We start from the raw sequence: 21,430 nt of genomic DNA, 5'->3' as shown, positions 1-21,430 counted from the left end.
CCTTCATGTACTTACTGACTATCGTAAGATGGAATCTCTCACTACGGAAATGTATGTCAAGTGATAAATACTTTGATACCTGCTCAGTTGTTTGGTATTATAAACGTCATGATAATGTGCTCAGCCGAGAAAAATATTATTACCAGAATAAATCGATCTTCTTACGGTAAGAAATCCGCCTTACGGGCTTGATTTAGTACATTCCGATTTGTCAGTGGAGCCTGAACGTCACACCAACCTTGACGATATGGGCAGAGTCGCGCATGCGCAGCCGCACTGTTTGCATTCCTCCTCCCTCCTCTGAGACTGACAGCCCGTTAGCTGCTGCTGCTCACCCGGCAATGATACAGCAAACGCGGACTAGGTGAGACACACCGAGATGGACTTACCGTGCACTTTTCACCACTGCAACGACGGACATTATTGAGATACTTCTGCCTGCTGACGAGAGTTTATTCTTGGCCAGGGTGATTTTTGTCCAGGGGAGAAAAAGGACAGTCGACGTCCGGGGAAAGGAAAAGGATGCGACGGATGGTTTCCTGCGACACACACCGGCCAGCTAAGAAGCTCCAACATTCACTTTAGAGACAACCTGAGTGAACAGTGACTGTTCAGGGTTGGACTTATATATATGTGCTTGCTAATAACAGCAAAGGAATCGTAATAGGTAGTGAAAATGAACACCTAGTTGTAGCAGAGAGTGGCTAATCGCTGCTGGCGACCCAACACAGCTCGAAGCTAACGAAACTAGCTAGCTAAAATTCGCATTCTTTGTTTATTTTATTTGCTCCGCTGAATGTAGTGTTTCCATCTTCCTGATGTTGGATTAATGCGTGTGTTAAGAAGAGGGACGCCGTTTATAAGCTAGTGTTTCGGCTCAGCCACAACCTGGATCGTTGAACTTGATTATTTAAAGGACATAAATCATCTGACTTCTCACTTATGGCTCGTTAGTATCGCGGTACTGCAGCTGACCCAGCTAGCTAGCATCTGTGTTAGCTAGTAGGTAGCAGCCACTTCTCGGCCTTTACTAACTCCCTCGCGGTAAAGATGCACCACCAGGACTTTTCTGGAGACCCGCCTGGGACCGGGAGCAGGAAAGCGTCCTTCCACTTCAGGAGGGGCAGCAGCGGGGCGTCTGCACCTTCCGCTGCCGGGAGCAGTGGCGTCAACATGGGGGACGACAATCCAACCCAGGCTGGGTCCTCCTCTCCCGGACTCCACCACCAGGCCCAGTCCCAAGCGGCTGGCGCTCAGGTGAAGAAGAAGAGTGGCTTCCAGATAACAAGTGTCACCTCAGCTCAGATCAATGTGAGCGGCAACAACAGTTTAGCAGATGACACCGAGAGCTATGATGATATGGATGAGTCCCACACGGAAGACCTCTCCTCCTCTGATATGCTGGATGTGTCCGTGTCCAGAGCCACGGATACAGGTGTGCCGGAGAGAAGCTCCTCTGATGAGACCTTGAACAGCCTCCATGGGGTCGACACACCTGGACTGGTGTCACCCAACGAGCCTCTTCACCCTCATTCCATCCCTCAGGGGTCTCAGCAGCACACCTCTATGGTTAACGGGACCATGCCTCACCATTATTATCCTCAGCAACACAGCCAGAGCCAACATCATCACTCTGATAGTCTGGGAGGAGGTGAAGCCTCATTGTCAACTCCTCCCGTGGCTACGTCCAGCCCAGCTATGGTCTCCAAACCCGGGCCAGGCCAGCCCCAGAGGCCACCAGTGGATAACACTAAAGCTGCAGGCGGGAGAAACCAACCAGTAGCCCCTGAGCCACATCTACAAGGCGGCGTGAACGTTTCTAATGTGGCCTCTGTCACCGTTCCTCCTTCTGGGCCTGCAGGTTTTGACAACACTAGCGTGAGCGGGCAGGTAGCTTCTGCTGGAGGAGGAACAGGCCCGACTGCTGCTGCTGCTGCTCCCAACACTCAAAGCCAGCACACCCAAACTCAGACAGCTACAGGCTCTCGATTCAGGGTGGTCAAATTAGACACTAACTCTGAGCCGTTTCGCAAAGGAAGATGGACTTGTACGGAGTATTATGAAAAGGACGTTCCTCCTCCAGCTACATCTGAGGCATCAAAAGCTGCAGAGGTGGCTGCAGAGACTGAGGGGATAAGTCAGGGGGTACCGGCTGTGCAGCCACCTCACACGCTGCAGCCATATCAGCAGCCGAGCCAGGACTTCACAAGTCCACAAGCCATGCAGAGCCCACCGCAGGGTCTGGCTCAGACCACTCCTCTGACGTACGTGACACCACAGGAGGTTCACATGCAGAAACCAGTAGCTCCTCTCACTATACCTACAGCAGCACCACAAGCTGGTGTAACCCAGCCTCCATCTGGAATACCCCAGCAGTTGCCCTACGTTGTGGATCCCCAGGGAGGTTACCCTGCACCTCAGCTCCACTCGGGGGTCATGGCTTCTGGAAGTGTCCGACAGCCAGACTTCATCCAGCCCACTGCTCCCTTCCAGACCCAAGTCCAGCCTCCGCTGCCGCATGTAACAACGGGAATCTCTGTAAGTCCAGTCCCAGGGGTCACGGCACAGCAAGCCGTCAGCATTACTCAGCAGCTGCCCATTCAAGGTCAGGGAGCTCCACCTGCCCAGGCAACGTTTGCAGGACAGCCTCAGACCCACCAAGCCCCCTCCACCGCCACAGTCCCAGCAGCACACACCAGTGCCGCCCCCTACATGCCTCTCCCGGCTGTCCTCCAACCCCTCCTCACCCCGGGTGCGACCTTCAGCCAGGTTCCCGGGGGAGGCAGCTCCATAAAACCCTCCCAGTTGGAGGACGCCCAGAAGTTTCTGTTCCAGCACCACCAAGGCCTGCTGGGTCTGCCCAGGCTGGGGGGTGCAGCAGGTGATGGGGCCGCGGAGGTCGGCGGCACGGCCGGAACGCTGGCTCACATGGGGATGTCCGCCGAGGCCAGCGCTTTCATGGCGGTGGCTGCAGCGGGCCTCAGGACTCAGCACGCTGAAGGAGAGGAGGACAGGTGAGGATGTGCTGCCAAACTATTAATTCTGATATTAAGACTGTTTTTGATGACGTAAACGAGAGGTGGAAGTTATTATCCGTGGTGCAATCAGGTGATCATATTTCAGGGTTAGATTTCATCACAAATACTTGAAAAAAAGTGCAAAATATCTTTCTCCTCACATCCTGCCGCTGGTTTTTCTGTAACAGCCGCTGAGCACTTTCATTCAGGTCTGATGTGATATTCTCTCGATCCTCCCGTCCCCCGAGGTCGCTCCGCCAGCCTTTCGGATTGGCAGCAGCTCCTCTGGACATTGCTTTTATAAAAATATCATGGGCTGGAATAGAAGCGGTGGTGCTGCTGAGTCACTGAGGGAGCTGGTGACTCAGCACATGCTCTGCCCTCGTTGACCCCTGCGCTGTCAAACATCCACCTCCATTAGCCTCCATGACTCTCTGTGTCAGGACGGTTCTGCTCCATGCTGTGTTTTCGTTCTTGTTCAGCATTTGCATCTCCCCTTTCCCTCCCCAGTCTTTTATTAGACGCTGGATCTGTTGATTAGTGCCACCCCGAGGGGACTGTGCGATTACTCAGTCGTGTCTTTGTACTACTTTTGCTGCTCTAAAGTGTTTATTTCAGCTGCGGGCGATTCTAAGTTTGAAGATGTGAGTGTGTGCTGTGGAGACGGTATCGAGGGCTCTTGTGGGGGGAGGGAGTTGTGTCACATAAATCGTAGTTGTGGCAGCAGTCCATTGTTAACACTGTGTTCTGGTTTAGCAGGAGATTCATGTTGTGTGCACAACATACAGGCCCGCAGGGTACGGAGGAAGTCCACGTGCAGCCGGCCTCACCCAAGCACCCATAATTGAATCATAATCTCGAGTATCGTGACTTTTAATCAGCTCCTGAAATTCAGTTGCCGTGCGAACCGGTAAACGCACTTCTAACTCAATTATCGGCCCAGCAGGTGAGCCGAGGCCGACCGTTTGTGTTTCCTCAGCTGTCCAGAATGTGTCTGACCTCGAGGACCGGAGCGACGCAGGGCGCTATAACTGCTGCTTCAGTGTTGACACAGTCTCCGTCAGATTCAGCTGCAGACAGAGCCGGACTGTTTACTGTGTGGAGGCTTTTGTCAGGCGCCCCGTCATGACTGTGTGTGCATGCCTTCTGTGTAAGTGTGTTTCTGTCTATCTGTCTAGTCGTGAATCGGACACTGTCTCGGCTGTGTGCTTTGTGATGGTCGTGGTCATGTCGTCCAGAGATCTGGTTCATCATGTCAGCTGTGCAGACTGCTCTCCCCTCTTCTTCTTCTTCTTCTTTTTCTCTTTCCACTCTTTATCTCGCCGTCCTTTCACTGCAGGCCTGCACCCTGATGAAGCCTACATGCAGGTTTTCTGCCGAAGGGTCAGGCATTTACACCCTTATTTACAGTTGAGAGTGAGCAGCAGCAGAGTGAAGTGGGCACCGTAAACAGTCAGTAGTCATAGTTCAGATCACATGATGCAGATTTAAACAAGCACGTGTCAAACATTGCATGATTCCAGCTTCTTTAATGTAACGATTTACTGCTTTTCTTTCTAATTTCTGGCAGTGAATGAAGAGTCTTTGGACTAACGGTCAAGGTGTCGTCCTCAAATTGTTTTATTTGTCTGACCAACAGTCCAAACCTCAAAGATGTTTAGTTTAGGGTTTATTATCAGTTAATCTGTTGATTATTTTTCTGATTAATCGCTTCCTAATTGCCTTCAAATCGCTTCTTTTGTCCGATCAAACAGCCAAAATTCAAAGACTCTTCATAAAGAGCTGCAAATGCTCACATTTAAGAAGCTGCAACCAACAAATATTTGACTCATTTGCTCATCATCAATGCTTCTTTTTCTCGTCCACTAAGTGAATTAACTAAATGTTGCAGGTCTGTATCAGTTTACAATTATATAAAATAAAGAAAAAGCAGAAGATGACACATTGGAGAGACCAACATCAGAGAATTTCAGTGATTTGAGAGAAAATGGTCGATTAATCGACTCTTATTTGGCGTGACTGTAAATGACGGACTTGTGGAGGAATGTATTTGAAGCCAAAAAACTTTTTTTTTACATCCATAAATGACTTGAACAGCAGCAACTCATTGGATGATTTTTGTACCTCGAGCTTCAATCAGCTGTTTATATTCTCAGCTTCAGTAGTTACCACCTGTTGTCAGAGTCAAGTGGGCTCTCCTGTCGCAGCTGTCATGACTTTGAAAACACCTGACCGAGCTCGACTGTGTGCATGACTGACTGCTGTCAGGTTTCACAGCAGTGACGTGAGGGTGTGTCGGCGTCGTGCAGGATTCTGCTTGTTTCTGTTCACCTGCCTGCTCGCTGTCTGTCCGAGTGAGTTTGATGTGTGCGAGAGGAGCTTTAACAGCACAGTCAGTGACATTAATCGGCTCCTCGGGTGGAATTTCAGCCTGCAGGTCGGACTTCTGGATAGCTGCCAGAACTGGTTCGCAGCACATACACTTCCAGTATACTTTACACCTCATGGACACACTTTGTCCCTTTGCACCACCGAGAGAAAAAATGAGTCTGCAGAGGGAACTTGGCTTTGCTCGCCACTGTTTTTAAGCAAGAACATGTGACTCTGCAGGTTGTTTTGAAGATGAAATAGAGCGCGGAGCGTGTCTTTCTAATCTTCCAGTCCTGCACGCTTTGTTAACGAGCCAAGACCAAAATTATACCTTCCGACTGTGTGGGTGTGCATGAGTGTGTTGGAGGCGTAATTTAGCAATAATATTCCATTCTTCGGTCGACACGTTTACTGCAAGATTCACTGCAAATAACTCCTTCACCCAGGCGTCGATTCTGTCAGCACATCACAAAATATTAACGTGTATTTCGCACCCGAATAAATGTAAAAGATAAAAAGATAAATCCAGAGTCAAAGTGCGTTTATAGGGCAATTTCTCTGTGTGATCTCATCGTTTGGAGCAATAAAAGATCAAGGAGTTATTCGGCCGTTAAACGTTCACACGCCGCTCTGTAATTAGCAGCCTTCTTTTTATATTTATAGTACAATTTTAATGAAGTAAACACTCAGTTTAAGCACAAGCAAGCAGTCGCAGGTTGAGCGCTTGAATGCAGAGTGAAGTGATAAACAGTGATACAAGATCATGTTCTGATATTAAGCTGGTTCAGTGAAAGATCCTCGCCGTGTGTTTGATGTCATTGTGTGACTCTGTTTATGAGGCGGTTCATCTTAATCTCTGTTTAGTGATAATAAGCCGCCTGCCAAGCGTTGTAGTTATACCGGCTCTGACGCATGATTTATGTTTTCATTAACATTTACACACCTGCTTTTTTATTGGCTCGCTAACCAGAAACTGAGCGTTTTACGAGGCCCCATGAATCTCGACTGCCACGACCGAATATGGCCACAGATATATTGATGAGAAGGTGGTTTAGAATATCTCTAACATATACAGCAGACTAGTGAGTCATGTTTACACACCTACGAAGTGAATCACACCGAACAACAAACCTACTGTGTTTGTTAAACCTCTGGTCTTCTTGGAGCACACCCACAGTTAAGAATGTCGGGTACTGTAGTTAGTTTACACAAGATTAAATGAGTCATAACAAAACAAAACAGAACATAAATCAGATTTCATGTTGACAGATTGAAGCTTAAATTGTCATCGTGCAAACAGCGACACCGTGAATGCTCGCTAAGAAATGTAGCGCAGAAAATGAAATCGTCAGTACTTTTCTTTACAAAACAGATATTAAACAAATAGTCTGCACATATTTACACATACAGTAATCTGTAATCGATCCATTTCAATGTCAGGTCTCAGAAGTAATAGTAATTTAGTAGTAATTATTGTTAACCATCTCCTCAGGAGCAGATTTAATAGCCTGCAAGTCCAAAACCCGATTTAACGTCCTCTTCAATGCCGACTCTCAACCATACTTTCACGATTTCATGCTTAACTTCCTTGTTTATCATTTCCAGATTAACCCAGCGTTCTTTATCCAGGTCCGAACCCAAAAGGTTTCTATAACGTTAAACACATTTGTATTTGTGTTTTGACCAAACAAACCTACAAAACCTTATTTACACCTCCCCTGGAGATCCGGTTGGGAAAAATAAACAAGAAGATCTAAGAGACAGACTTTGAGAGGCATGATTTGTGATACTGCAAACAGTTTCGAGCCGGTCCTGGTCCAGTATTCAGCAGAAACAAGTGGACTGTGGAAACCTCCAGTGCACGTACGATAAGTTCTGTATCGTAGGCAACTGGACTTCTTTGAAGACGTGTCACATCTCATCCAAGAGGCGTCTTCAGTTCCAATCTGACGTCTCTGCTGGGCGTTTCTTTCAGCCTGACAGCAGCATGATATACGTCACTGTAAACTCCACGTAGTTATTATATCATAGGTGAGAACAGATGTGCTCGAACATGAACTCTAACGTTCCTGTCTTTGAGTGCGTCATGTTTCCAGGTTTTGCCTGCTTGTGTGCAGCACTTTCAGTTGTATCTTTAAATTGTAAACTGCCTTAAAGTCATTGAGTTCATTCCTGTTTATTGCCTTCAGTTTAGTGCTGCTGCTGATTTCTCCTGCACGTCAGGAGCAATAAACCACATCTGAAGGCGGTGATCTAATCCGCCTGTTAATGGAAGTGACAGGAGAGACATCGATGTTAACGGTCGTTCTCCTCGCTCGCTGTCGTACCGCCGTTACCCCACAAGGTGGCGCCCTCGGCTCATGAATCCTCCCCAGTTGTTTACATAACCTTGACGTGCTTTTGAGACGCACTGACCCAAAATGTTGCCTCGCAGCTAAGTGGAGATGTCCTCCCTGCTGCACGCGATGCATGATTCACAACAACATGAATGGTTTGGGATCCTCTCTCTGTGAAAACACTCAGAGATGGGTGTGTAGTGAATAACAACACGCGTGGTTTTATGGCTGCAGTACAATTATTGATATAATCTGATCTTCAGCAGCGGTTGTTTACACAGTAGATGTGCTTATTTTTAGAGAAGGGCTTTATTTTAGAATCTAGAATTGACTCTTTATCGCTGAAATGTGATTTTTTTGGGAGGATTTGAATCTCTGCGCCGCATGAGGGGGATAAAACAAGTGGTGTGCATGTTGCCTTTGACCCTTCAGAGCCAAAGTGGGACACTTTTAAATGAATAAATCTGCAATCTGACATGAAGAAACACTGAAAATGTTACTGATCTTGTCCTGGAAATCATTATTTCAGATATTCTGCAGAGCGAGCAGTTGAATTGTTAATTGAGGAAAGTATCAGGAGATATTTGCAGCCCTGAAGTTGTTCTAGAGTCTTTGCTTTGCACGTTACTGGTCTGATTTAATTATTCCTGCATGCATCACATGTCAGACACCGTAATGTTTTGAGATAACGTTGCAGGGGACGGTGGTTTCAGGCTTTGCTGACATCTCTGAATCTTCAAGCTTCACCCGGCGCTGACAGATTCAGTTTAAGGCTGCGGTGGTTGAGGGTTTCGGGGGTGGAGGAGGAGGAGGAGGAGGAGGGTGGGGGCGCGCAGCCAAGCCAAGCAGTCGGATGTCACGTTTGCTCGCCTTGTGCCTCCACGCAGAGCTGCAGATTCCTGAAGGAAGTCACAGGCCGGAGAGGACGCTATATGTGTCCGTGCACGTCTTGCGTGCTTCCCTCAGCTGCAGCGTGTTTACGAGGATGGTCGGTGTTCACTGGAGGTTTTTTTTTTTCTTTTTTAATCGTTCAGAAGTTTTACACCGAGGGAAGAAGTCGAGCAGAGAGGAGGGAACGTCTCCTGTTTTAACTGGTCGTGCCACAATCACTTTAACAACACCTGTGCTGCTGTTTTCTCTCTCTCGTTCACATCAGTCTTAGATAACTTCACCCTCCGGCTTTTCCCACAAAGGGAAAAAAAAGTCAGTAAAGCTGAAAGAAATGTGATATTTCAAGTCCTGTAATTGAATGTTTGGTACCAAAACAACTGAAAGTATCCAGCTGAGCTTCACTGAGAGAGAGCGATGCACTCCTGCACATATTCTGCTCTCACTGGAGTTTATTTTTGCTGGATTTTGAATGTTTTCTATGAGTTAAACATCATGCGAGACCAGAGAATGATGCTTGGTTTTCATTACGGCTGTGTTTGTTTTCTTACTCTTTAAAGTTACCCCATGTCTGCAGGGATTTTTCGTCTGTAAATAAACAAGGTTGAACTCCTCGGCTGTAGTTTAAGACCAGGGTGGTAATAATACTTCAAATGGAAAAATCTGGTGCGTGTTGTCTCCAGACTTGTGTCACATTTGGGCTTCACCCTGGGAGACTAGATGGAACTTAATGTAATGTGACGCTTTGTTGGATACATTTATTTAGAGGTCAGGTTCAGTCGAGGGGCATCAGGCATTTCCATCGTCATCACTGAGCATCTGAGGCCTCGTTACAGAACATACGCCTCACAACTTGTCCTATCTTAAGTTCCAAAGATTGGGGAAAAATAGGAAAAACCTAAAACTGTGAGCTCGATTCTTCCTAGCTAGCTCGCTATAATGGACAAGAGAAGACAGGAGTTTAATTTAGGCTTTGAGCTTTTGAGGCATTAAACGTGTAGGTGGAGGAGAAGATGGATACCCAGTAATTCATGGTCGAGGACATTCGGAGCTAACAGGCTAGCGTCAGTGTTGAACAGGCTTTGCTCCTCCAGCAGTGAAGGTCTGAGTAGAATTTCAGTCGTCAAGTTGTTCTTCGTCTTTGTGTTTATTGCCAAACAGACCTAACAACAGTTAGTGGCTTTTATTTTAAATTTGGGAACAGCGTTATTGCAATCCTCATTTAGCTGATTCTTCAGTTAGGACAGTAGTGTAATAGCTAGAGTCCTGTTGTAAGATTAGAGAGGATTCCCCCCAGAAATGTTCCTAAATATCCTCCTAAACTGAGATGTTGAGGTCCCTGCTGTCCAGAGTATTTATCTCTCCTTTCCAGTTTCTTCTGTGTGTTTTTAAAAGACACTTCACGGTAACATGACGACTCTGTTACCTGTCAACTTAAAACATTACCTCCTCCTGAAGATACCGACACTTCCCGGTAAAGAGCCGACTTCGCTGTAAAGAGAAATAATAATAACTCTGCGTGCAGCCGGTTCTGTTTGTTCAGTCTCAGCTCCTCGACCCCTCCGACTGTTCAATCACATTCACATCGCCGCATGACGGCTGCAGCGCCGCAGAGCGCCTCGAGCAAAGTTTCTCAGTCGCCGCTGAGAAGATCCTCACTGTTAGCACGGTGCCAGCGAGCTCTCCAGCTCTGTTTACATGAACCTTTAAACAGAAACACTGTGCAGCTCCGCGTGACCGAGGGTCAGTTCAACACAACTTCCTGTGACGCTTTAATGTTGTCAGCCTGACGTCGGATCAGATTGTGTAATACTTAATGTAACGCCTGGATTAGAGGAGAAGTAAAGGGGCTGAATCCCAATTTCTGCTGTGCTTGTGTGTGTGTGCAGTTTTGGGGTATCTAGACAAAAAACCTGAAAAATGATGAGCGGAGATGTCTGTATAGTTTTGAGCCAGATTTGGTGTAATCCTCTAATCCTATCTGTCTGTTTCAGTGCTTCTCTGCATCGTTTTCACTAATCGTTCTTACTGTTTTAGACGCTCTTCAAGCTGCGATGCTCAACATTCCTTAAATCTAGCTGCCAAATTGTGAGGATGTGCTTTGCTTTGTCTAATGTGATAGAAAACTGAATGTATTTGGGTTTTGGACTGTTGTTGAGATAAAATAAGCAGTTTGTTGGCTTCACTTTAGGCTTCTTTAGACATAGTGACAGGCCTTTTCACAAAAGTCCTTTAAAAAGTCTCAGATTTTGTACATATTAGGCCTTTAAAAGTGTATAAATAGCTGTTAAGATGAATTTACTAGGTCTTCTTTAGATACCGCCTTTTTACTTTAAACTTACTTTTACCTGTTGGCAAAATATAGATGAATCTAACTCTAATAACTGTATTAACCTTATTATCAGCACTAAACCACATATATACTATAAACTACCTGCACTGCTTGAATCAGAAAAAGGTGATTTGTCCAAAAATGATCTAAATTTTAGGTGAAAACTCTTTATGTTGATGCGCTGGTCAGTTTTGACAGATTTGGATATTTTAATTCCACAACAAAACATCCAAAATACAATTTAAGAGTTATTTTATTTGATAATTCTGTTCTGGATATTCGTGCCAATGATCACATATTTAATGAGATACCCCAATTTATAGTTTTAAACATGAAACTTTTAATGCAATAAATATTCAATTTGATGTCAGTAATAAACTCTGTTTGGAAGTTTTACGGTGATATTTCCCCTAATAACCATTTTATAACTGTACAATACAGATTCTTTAAAGGGCATTTTCTCAAAATTAGTTTCCACATTTCTGGAAAAATTTCAGACGACCGTAAATTCAGAGTGATTTGTCATCATGTGGGGAAGTTGTCATCTTTCCATCATTTCTTTCTAAATGTAGAAGGACCAAAAAAAAAAACCTCCCTCTGTTATTTTTAACTCTGTTGAAAATGTGTCCATCCTTCTCGGTGGAGGTGTGAGCGGCGTTGAAAGATAAAACCTCATCCATCACATGAGCGAGGCATGTCGACGGTGTCAGAGACGTCAGAGCTCAGCCTCCGTCCTTCCTGCCGCTCGCCAGTCGTCCATATGGCGGCGAGGCTGGTTACGTAAGGCAGAGCAGCGATGCGCTCACAATCCAGAGGGTCGCCGCCCCGGAGCTCCACGATGCCATGAGAGCCCAGTTTTTTGGGGCGTTGCTGCCCTTTTGTTTCATCTGCGTTCAGGCAAAGATCAACGGAGATCACCCGCAAACAAATAGATGGCTGTTGTCGATCGGCTACCGACATGGAGACATGATTGCACACAAACCTTATAAATACTTTATTTACATTTGCACGATTAAAAACGCACTACTCGTGCTTGAGCATGCGTTTTTGTGTGTGTGTGTGTGCAGCGGGGTTGATCTTGCTGTCGGCCTCGGTTCTCCTCCGTGTAAATGCCAGCGCTCAAAGCCTCCGAAACCGGATTCCGCCAGTTTTGCAAACACAGACTCACACACACACACACACACAGATTCACACACACGCACAAACACACACAAAAACCGGCTGATACAAGAACACACAGGCGGGGAGGATGCACGGGCGCACGCAAGCTCACGTCTCCCAACTGTTTCAGGACAAGTGATGCGGAAGAAGGCGAGCGAATCGCAGAGCGGCACACGAGCTGGGATGTGGGGAGAGGATGGGAAAAATAAAAAAATAGAAGCGCTGTTTTGTTTTTTTTGCGTCTTGAAATGAGCTGATAGTTTCCAGTCGTGTTTGCGGTCTCCTCTCATGCTGTCACTTCCCCTAATTGCCCCCTCGGTTATCGAGCAGAGTCGGACCCCCTTTTTTTTTTTTCCTCTCAGGACCACACACTGCAGCCCGAGCGACGGCTCTCCTCTGGATCGAGCCCGGGCAGCTCCGCTTTCACCAGAACCGCACAATAAAAGTGAGGCGGAAGCGTTACTTACACCCTGCTGGGTGCTTTTTGTGAGAGGGGGAACGCGGAGAAAGGGTGAAAGAAAAGCCTCCGAGTGTGTGTGTACAGCAAATACAGGAGAAGGCGTTTAGGTTTTCTAGAACATCTCGACGTGCCTTTTTTTTGTTTTCTTACCTCTTCGTAGTTTTTTAAAAGGTGCGAAGATATCGTGTTATGTTCTCTAAAGAAGTTTTAAATGAAAAGGAGGAAAGAGAAGGCGGTGGTGTACATCTACGCCACACAGGGTGTGGCGTAGATGTACACCACCGCCTTCTCTTTCCTCCTGTTTCTGAGGAAAGATAAAGTTAATATGGATGTGATGTAGCGGAAGACGCTGCTCATGATGTGGAACAGGGTGGGGTGAAGGCTCGTTACCTAACTAATAACATCTCACAGCTTCACGGAGCATCAGCGGCGAGGAAGATTTTTAATCTGCCGCTAAAGTCGCTCCAACTTCAGCTTTTCTTTTCTAACGTGAACGTACACGAAGCTTCAACGCAGCGGTTGGGTAATATATGGGTCAGGCCTCTTGCACATGCCTCACACACAAGCTTCGAATGGACATGATGGATGCATAATGAATGAGAGCATCTCAGTCGGTGATGCCACGACGTCGACGCCCCTCGCCATTGGGCGAGCCGAGGCTGTCGCGCCGTCGACCCCATTGGCTGGAAGTAAAAAGCTGCCCTCCGCGATTGAGTATTTCCGATTCTTTTGTTCTGAGCGGGCATGCGTACACTGACCTAAGACCTGCGAGTACACGATGTACAGATGTGCGCCGAACGATACACCGCTAATCAATAATGTCGCGTTTGAGTGAAAATAAGACTTTTCTTTTGTTTTCGTCTCCCGTTCCTCTCGACGTCTCCGGACCTCAATTGTTAACAGTAAAGAGGAGAAAGGAAGACGTGACCTCCGCCTAATGAGGTTAATAATTTCACTGCGTGCAACAAACTCACTCCCCCCCCCCTCTCGCCGCCATTTTGTGGTCCTCACTTTGACTTCCCTTTGTTCTCCACGCTCCCTCTACTCAGTTCTACCTCAGCGCTGACATACAGCTGAGATACAGCGGTGGTCCTCTGAGTTCTCTCGAGTTTTCTAGCCACCTTGTTATGATCGTCTTTGTTCTGGCTGTCATGTGAACCGCCGCCAACATGGAGCTACACGTGAGCCGCGCTCCAGTGGACGCCCGCACTGCGAGGGGGGCGTGTTCGCCCGGCGTGCATCCACTGATGAGAGGTGACAGTGAGCGCAACGTACACATTGAGACGGCTGACGGGCGGAGGCAGAGGGTGGATGTTTGTTTTTTATTCTCGGGGAGTTCGAGGGTGAACGTGAGAGTCGGGGGTCCTGTTTCCGGGGGATGTTGCAGGGAATGGACGGGGAAAGAAAGGGGCGAGAAAAGGGAGTGGCGTTGCAAGGCGCGCTAATGTGGTGTGTGGTCAAAAGTAGCTCATCCTATTGGACGGATCAGGCTAATCTCTGCTGACGGTTTATGTAACAACAGAAGGGCGGAGGTGACATCACGGCCCACCCTCCTGTCTCCCCCTCCTCGCCGCTCACCCAATCGCCAGAGAGTCTATATGCGATTCAGGGGCAATCAGGAGGACTTAACCCGCTAAGGCGCGCTCCCGTTGTACGCACAAACACTCCCACTTCCATCCAACCGGGTCTCCATTGTTGCTCAGGCTCCCCCCATGTGAAGCGCTCGCTGCTTAAGGGGAGCAGGGGGCCGAAAGGGCGCAGGTCAGGCGGACGGAGGAGGTGCAGTGGTGGTGGTGGTGGTGGTGTTTGTTTTGGGGGTGTTTTTGGAGTGAAAGGGGGCATCAATGAGAGAGAAGGGGCTGGCCGGGGCAGGAGGAGCGCAGGGCAGGAACGCCATGGCTCTGAAGCTGCTCTTCTGGGAGCTGGAGAAGCATCTGAAGAGGTAACGATGGATGTGGTGTTGTCACGTTGTAACGGTGGCGGCGTGGGGGGGTTGTGTATGTGTGGTCGTGGTTGAATATTTTGGCCTGCAGCTCTCAATTAATATCAGCTCGGGAACGTGGCGCCCGCCTCTACCTGCATCACGTCACCGCAGCATGTTCAAACTCCCGCTCAGCCTTCCCCCCGGAGGTGTGTGAGGACACGATGTTCTTACTTCTGCTCGTACATGCGAGCGTGGAAGCGTGTTTGGCCGGTGTTCGCTCTCTGCAGCGTCTCCCCGGCCAATAGTCGTGACTGCTTTATTAGTTTTAATGTGTTGCCTCCAATCTCAAACTGCCAGAGACGAGCGCCACGTTCCAGTTCCTCAAACGATCCAGTTCGCACAATATTTATTTCCCGACTGTCATAAACATGAAGTCCACAGCCGACAGAAAGCCCACGTTTCCTCCCAACATGTCTGTGTGTACGCATGTGTGAATGAGGTGTCGACAATGTGGAAGCAACAAAAGACAAAAAGGAGAACAAACGTTACATCCCTGTTCTCTAAAATCACTCAATCAATCCCGTCAAAGTTCCCACGACCAGACCGAAACGGAGGAAGTGAAGTCCAAACTCCCGCTCGACGAACTTGGCCACCACTTAATGAATGTTCCAGCGAGAGACAGATATAACATCTAAGGTGCTTAAAGCAGGACACTGCCGCTTACAGCTTTATGCTGTTGTTGACGCCCTTCAGCACAAAGTCATTAAGCGGCGTGAATGTGAATGAGCAGCAGTTAGAGGTCAGTTAGCGAGGAGGAGACCGCACCCCGGCTGCAGGCACAGTCCTAGTTTCACTCTTTTTATCTCCACCGCAGGGATTTACATAAAAGCTACTTCCTCTTCTTTGTGCGCTGTTTATCTCACCTGTGTGTTTCCATGGGAACGACCAGACCACACCTTCATGCAGTCCAATCACATTAGTGCTCCCCTTAATGAGATTGAGGTTATTTTAGGGAAATATTTGGGCTGCAGATAACTATTATCTTTATTATTCGAGGTGACAGTTCAACTGTTAATGACTGCAACTAACAATTATCAGTAAAATTAGTCTAAAAAACTGGTTAAAACTGCACAAAGTGACGTCTTCACATTGTTTTTCTTTTAACAAACAGTCCAAAAAAAACCCAAACACTCTTCACTGACTGTCTTAAAGGACAAAGGAAAGCAGCAAATCGTCACATTAAAGAAGCTGCAACTAGCTAAACCTGAAAAGTGACTGAAACCAGTTGACTAGTCGACTCTTGTTGCAGCTCTACGCAAAGATTTCCAGTTTAATATCACAGTAGAATAAGAAACTATATAAATAGACACTTTCTAGATGCTGCAGACAATTCATTTCTACCAGCGTAGCTTTAAAAATTACACGATTAACCGACAAATTGTTTCAGCCCCACGTGACATATTTAGACAATAGTTTGTTTTCTTCTGGAGCTGAAAAACTTAAGTCAGTTCAATGATTGATTGACAGAAAATCAGTGGTCAAGTTCTGATAATCAAATCATCAGTCATTAAACAGTCAGAGCGTCAAACTGTGAGGATTTGCTCTTTATATCTTTGTAAACTTGAATATGTTTTTAAATTATTCTAGTTTACTGACAGAAAACAATCATTTGATTGATTACAAATAGAGACTGAGGAGTAACACAACTAGAAACTATTCTTTTTCTTACTTGATACAGCTCGTGATTAAATTAATAGTTGCACTTTTATTGCTCAAGTAAACAAGTAAAAAATGTCTGATCAAACCGATTGATCGTTCAGGCTCAAGTGTCCCAAAATATTCGACACAAAATGTCTTTTAAATGTCTTGTTTTTGTCCGACCATCAGTCCGATACTGAGGACAGAAACTGACAGAAACTAATGAATACATGGCAAAAATAAATGAGAGGGAAAATAAAGGAGGAAAATGCAGTAAAGTCAGTAAATACAGACGTAAATTAGAACAGAAATATACATTTATGTCACATTTTGTATGTTGTTTAATGCCTCGATTTATGTGCTTATTCAGTCATGCATTGAGTCTTTATGTTTTCTTCTCATAATACGTTTGATTTTGTCAGTTTTAGTCCCAAACCTCTCAAATATTCAGCTCGTTTTCGACTGATCACCGTTGACTCATCGTCTCTGTTTTCCCGAGGAGTCACTCTTCTCCAGAACATTCAGAAAACTTTCCAAACGATTAGCGTTGGCGGCTGGTCGGCGATGAGAATAAGAGGGGGGTGGTCCTGTTGTTCTGCAGAGAACAGTGTGTTCCCACTTTAACTCCCATCAGAGGAGAACAAAGGAGCTTATCCTCCTGTTGTTTGCGCCACCTGACCCCCTTTTTCACCCTCACTTCCTTTTAAGTGTCAATGTTCATCTCCTCCTCACCTGACATCTGGACAGGCTGAGGTCAGCAATTGATCACATTTACTCAGATTACACGGAGGAGCCCTGAAGAGGAGGAGAGCTAATAACCAATAGGGGGAGACATTGCGTCACTGAAGCTCTCCCATCACTCCTGAGGAGGAAACCTGCGCTTTAAATCACATTTTACAGATTAAACATGACAATAAAATCTAAATATGTCCTGTTGAATTGTCGTTTAGCTCGTTTGTGGCTGTATTTCGTGGATGCGGGCTCTTATAGACGAGCTGCAGCAGGTAGAAGCTCCCTCCGCCCCCATCGCATATATTATGCTAATGAGCTCGCTCGCCGGCCAATCGCGCGGCCGCTGGCTCCTGTCTCCCCTGCATACATGATGAGGAGAGGGAGCCGCGGTGTGTGCGGAGCCGCAGCCCGCCGCTCCGCTCAGTCTTTGTGTGCTCCGTCCCGGCTGGCAGCGCTGCGGTCGCGACCCGGACAGACGAGCCGACCCGCCGCCATCGATAATCACAATAATGCGCTGATTTTTCTACCCTTTTTTTATTCATTTTCTACCGCCGGATGATTCGCCTGTCGGGGTTTTTATGGACGGGGTAGCATGAATTCCCAGTGTTACACGGTGGCGATGGATCTTGGCGTTTGTCAGCTGAGGAATTTCTCGATTTCGTTTCTGTCCTCTGTGCTCGGGAAGGAGAGCGCGTCTGTGCGGGTCGACAGCAGGTAAATGTCGCGTCCGCCTTCAAAGACCTCCATCTGCTTTGTTGCTTATTCTCCCTCCTCGTCTCCTCCTCGTCTCCTCCATGGTGCATCTTCTATAACCGTGTTTCCTTTGTGTGTTTCAGCTCCTCTGGTGCAAGTGTGGTGGCCATCGACAACAAGATCGAGCAAGCCATGGTGAGTTGTGTTTGAATCCCCCTCAGTGTTTGTAAATAGGTGTCAGGCTGGACATGTATGTGCTGCTGCTGTTATGTAACCTGCAGGACTGACACTGCTCCCCTGCAGCTCCTGCAATATGTAGGGGGCTTTTATTTTGGCAGCAGGATAAGTGATGTTTAGATGTTTAAAGATGGAGATGGAGACACAAAGCTGCTCTTGAGGAATGAATGAATGAATGAATGAAGGGGAAGATGGCGCTTTTTTCTTTAAACCGAGCCGCCGCAGCCGTCCTGCATGTTTTGCACCTGCTCCTGTGGATCGGAGGCGACAGGAAGCTTCCTGCTCTGTCACGATTTGGACGATGACCTCCAGCTTATTGGCAACTTGATGTGGGCCAGGCTAAGGTTCACACGCTATTCTCCCTCTCTCTCTCTCTCTCCCTGGCTTTCTCATGCATATACATACTCCCTCGCCCTCTCTCCCCCCCCTCCCTCCCCGTCCCGTGTTGCTAGGCAAGCAGCAGCCTCCCCGCGGCTCGGTATAAATAACTCGTCCGGTGATAGGCTCCTCCCATCCCGGTGCAGGAACATTTTGTTCCCTCGCTGGCTGGCTGCGTACCGGGGCAGGGAGGAGGAGGAGGAGGAGGATGGTCGGGTCCACAGAGGAGGGGATGCTCAGATTATTAAACGCAAATCCCCCCCTTCAGCTTCAGCAGTCTGGCACAGCATCATGGGATGGGAGAGCGCTTCCTAAAACTGCAGCCCTCGTTTCCCCGAGACAGCTGCTGTGTGTCGCAAAAGTGATTTACGATGCAGAATTAGCCTTTGCTCTGCCGTGTCACGCAATTTCTTTTCCCTCCCTGGCGGCGTGTTTTTTGTAGTCGCTCACATGTGTTTGAGTCAGTTTTTCCTGCAGGAGGAAGTCTCTTGTGGAACTGTGTTTATTTATAGAGTCAACGTAAACATAGACGAGCCAAAATTACATTTTTTATAAATATAGAAGGAGGGTTTAGGAAGTCAGAAGGTTCATGTGACTCAAAAAACAAGGACTGTGTCATGACATGATGATGAGTTCATGCTCATTCACTGTACATAATGTCAAAAATCAGACATTTAAGCAGGTAAAACACCAAATCACCCAAATAGTTTCCTTTCATTTGACACGTTGGTCAGCTGATTGATTAATACATCTTTTGATTAATTGATGAGACATGTGAAAAAAGTGAAAAGAACTCCAGTAGAGATCCAATAATTCAAAATCTGTTGATATAAAAAAAAAAATCTGAGAAAATGTAACCACAGAATTTAGCATTTTTGCTTTAATTCTCATTTCATCGTCTCTTAGGTCAGTTTGTTGTCTAATAAAGCTCACGGCTTATTGATAAGAGGTAATTCAGTCTGCAAAATATCAAAAAATAGTGAAAACACGCCAATAAAAAATACCTCAGTGTCAAAGGTGACGCCCATTAGCTTCTTGTCTTATCTGACAAACAGTCCAACATCACCAGAAATGTTTAGGATGATATTGAAATAAAGATCAATCAATCAATCTATCATAGTTGCTGACTAGTCGCTGCAGGACTGTTATCTTGGGTTCGTGGTGTACTGCAATAAAAGGAAGCAAATGAAATGTTTTTTTCTGAATGTTCTGTTGTTTAATAAGCTGTCAGATGTGGTTTGAACATGATGTCCTCCTCGCTGGAGAAACATGGAGGAAGGAGTGTGAATGTTAACCGTGTCGCTCTTTCTCTCAGGACCTGGTGAAGAGCCACCTGATGTACGCCGTGCGCGAGGAGGTGGAGGTGCTGAAGGAGCAGATCAAAGAGCTGATCGAGCGCAACTCTCAGCTGGAGCAGGAGAACAACCTGCTCAAGAACCTGGCCAGCCCCGAGCAGATGGCCCAGTTCCAGGCGCAGGTCCAGACCGGCGGTTCCCCGACCGGCAACGGCCAGCCTGCGGTCCCGGCGCCGACCGGGACGACACAAGCCCTCCCTTCCTCACAGAGCTCCAGCACGTCTGCATAACAGAGCTGCACGATGGAGGATCTCCCCCCTATGAGGATGAGATACAAGGGGGATGATAGAAGAAGAAGAAGAAGAAGAGGAAGAAGAAGAAGAGGAGGAAGGAGGAGTCTTGCCATACTGTGAACTGACTCTATGCCACCGTCTCGACTCAACCGGCGGACACTAAACCGACTTTCTTTTGTTGCACATTTTTAATTTAACTGAAAGACTGTGGAGTTACACCGGTGTGTGTGTGAGTGTATCCTATGCTTCAGACAATCGTCAGAGCTGACAGGAAGTCCACCCTCCATCGCCACCTTTGTTCAGGGCCGCCATGGAAAGGAGGTGGAGCCTAACGCCAGGCCCTGGCCAATCAGGGTAGCAACTGCCTTGCTCTTGTCGAATCCCTCGCAGCGTGACCCGTGGAAAGTGTGCCATCGTCTCGCCCCCCTCAACCCAGCACTGTCCGTCTGCATCACACTTTAGATTTTTTACTCTGGTTTTTATGTTCTCGTGCTGCGGTCTGTGCACTTTTTCCAGATGTTATTGACAATGGACGAACTTTAATGAATCGTACGACCCATCTGGAATGGGAGTCAGAGAGTCCAGCTCACGTTTTTTTTTTTCTTTCTGGGTCTTCACCCCCTCACAGCATCTGAAGACGACGGGGGGGAATCTCGCTATTTGTGGCTGACGGGGCGGGTTACAGAGAATTATTAAATATATATTAGCTGCGTCTTATTGTTCCCTTCGAGAACTCCGTGTTCTTTTTGGAGGTCCGTGTCTCCGTCCCCACCCTGAACACACTCTCCTCCTCCTCCCTTTCTTGGATGGCGCATTAAACATTTATGCAGGGAAATTTTATAAAGGGAGGGTTTAGGATTTGTTTTTGTCTTCTTGTTGATGTAAATTAAAGTCCTAGTGATCTGTAAAAATAATTAATGGAGAGGCAATTAAGTCGGACATGACTGTTTCTAGGTAATGAACTTTGTACAGATTAAACATTTCCAATTAAACTCTGCCAAGTGCCTGGTTTCTAACCATAGATACATATATAGAAGCTTTTTTTAGTTGTTAAATATACATTTATAGATATATATGTATATATATATCTATGGTTTTGCCAGGTTTTGAACTACCTGTGATGTCAGTACTCAGGGTGGGAACAGAAGAGGATATTTACCTCCACACCAAGATGCTGTCTCACGGCCTCGTACTGTACGTGAACTCTCTCCTCTGCCGTCGCTTAACTCACTCGCTCAAATTTACCTGGACTGTTTTACCATATTGAGACGTGTGTAGTTGTTTTTTTTTTTTTTTAAATGAATGGCGATGGTGTTGTTTTTTTTTGTTTTTTTTTTCTTTGTCTCTTTCTTTTCTTTCGTCTTTTTGTACAGCCAAGCATTTTGAATTTGCTCGTAGTGCAACTGGGAGCGCCTGAACACAAAATCGAGACACTTTTTGGCGTTTTTAAGAAATTTAAAAAAAGGAAAATGCCGAGCACAAGTTTGTCGATGTTTTGTGCATGTTCCTCAGCCCATCACAAATGTGACGTTACAATTGCACTAGACAGTTGCACCTCAAATAAAAATGAAAACAAAAAAGTGGACTGTTTTTCCTTCTTTGTTAACACCTTCTAG

The 21,430-nt window shown here is 46.6% G+C and overlaps 1 protein-coding gene across 3 annotated transcripts; it reads left to right on the top strand.

Moving 5' to 3' along the window:
* The first annotated feature begins 268 nt into the window (after positions 1-268).
* On the top strand, positions 269-21,394 carry LOC115577233 (TSC22 domain family protein 1). Of its 3 annotated transcripts, none has more exons than XM_030410211.1 (3): positions 269-3,014; positions 17,755-17,806; positions 19,542-21,394. In XM_030410211.1, the coding sequence occupies exons 1-3, from the start codon at positions 1,051-1,053 to the stop codon at positions 19,809-19,811; spliced, it is 2,286 nt and encodes a 761-aa protein (XP_030266071.1). In that variant the 5' UTR covers positions 269-1,050; the 3' UTR covers positions 19,812-21,394. The 3 variants fall into 3 exon arrangements, with proteins under 3 accessions (XP_030266071.1, XP_030266074.1, XP_030266073.1); XM_030410214.1 differs by lacking the exon at positions 269-3,014 and adding an exon at positions 14,203-14,506; XM_030410213.1 differs by lacking the exon at positions 269-3,014 and adding an exon at positions 17,303-17,632.
* The last annotated feature ends 36 nt before the right edge of the window (positions 21,395-21,430 follow it).

Source organism: Sparus aurata, chromosome 24 (genome assembly GCF_900880675.1).
Source record: "Sparus aurata chromosome 24, fSpaAur1.1, whole genome shotgun sequence".
Classification (NCBI taxonomy): Eukaryota; Metazoa; Chordata; class Actinopteri; order Spariformes; family Sparidae; genus Sparus; species Sparus aurata.
Note: the sequence above shows the minus strand (reverse complement) of the source record. Positions and strands in the feature narration are given on the sequence as shown.

Excerpts from the sequence above, each read along its gene's own strand:
- LOC115577233 (XM_030410211.1), top strand. The coding sequence starts at position 1,051 with ATGCACCACCAGGACTTTTCTGGAGACCCGCCTGGGACCGGGAGCAGG. Across the intron at positions 3,015-17,754 it reads GCTGAAGGAGAGGAGGACAG|CTCCTCTGGTGCAAGTGTGG; the intron begins GTGAGGATGTGC and ends TGTGTGTTTCAG. Across the intron at positions 17,807-19,541 it reads ACAAGATCGAGCAAGCCATG|GACCTGGTGAAGAGCCACCT; the intron begins GTGAGTTGTGTT and ends TCTTTCTCTCAG.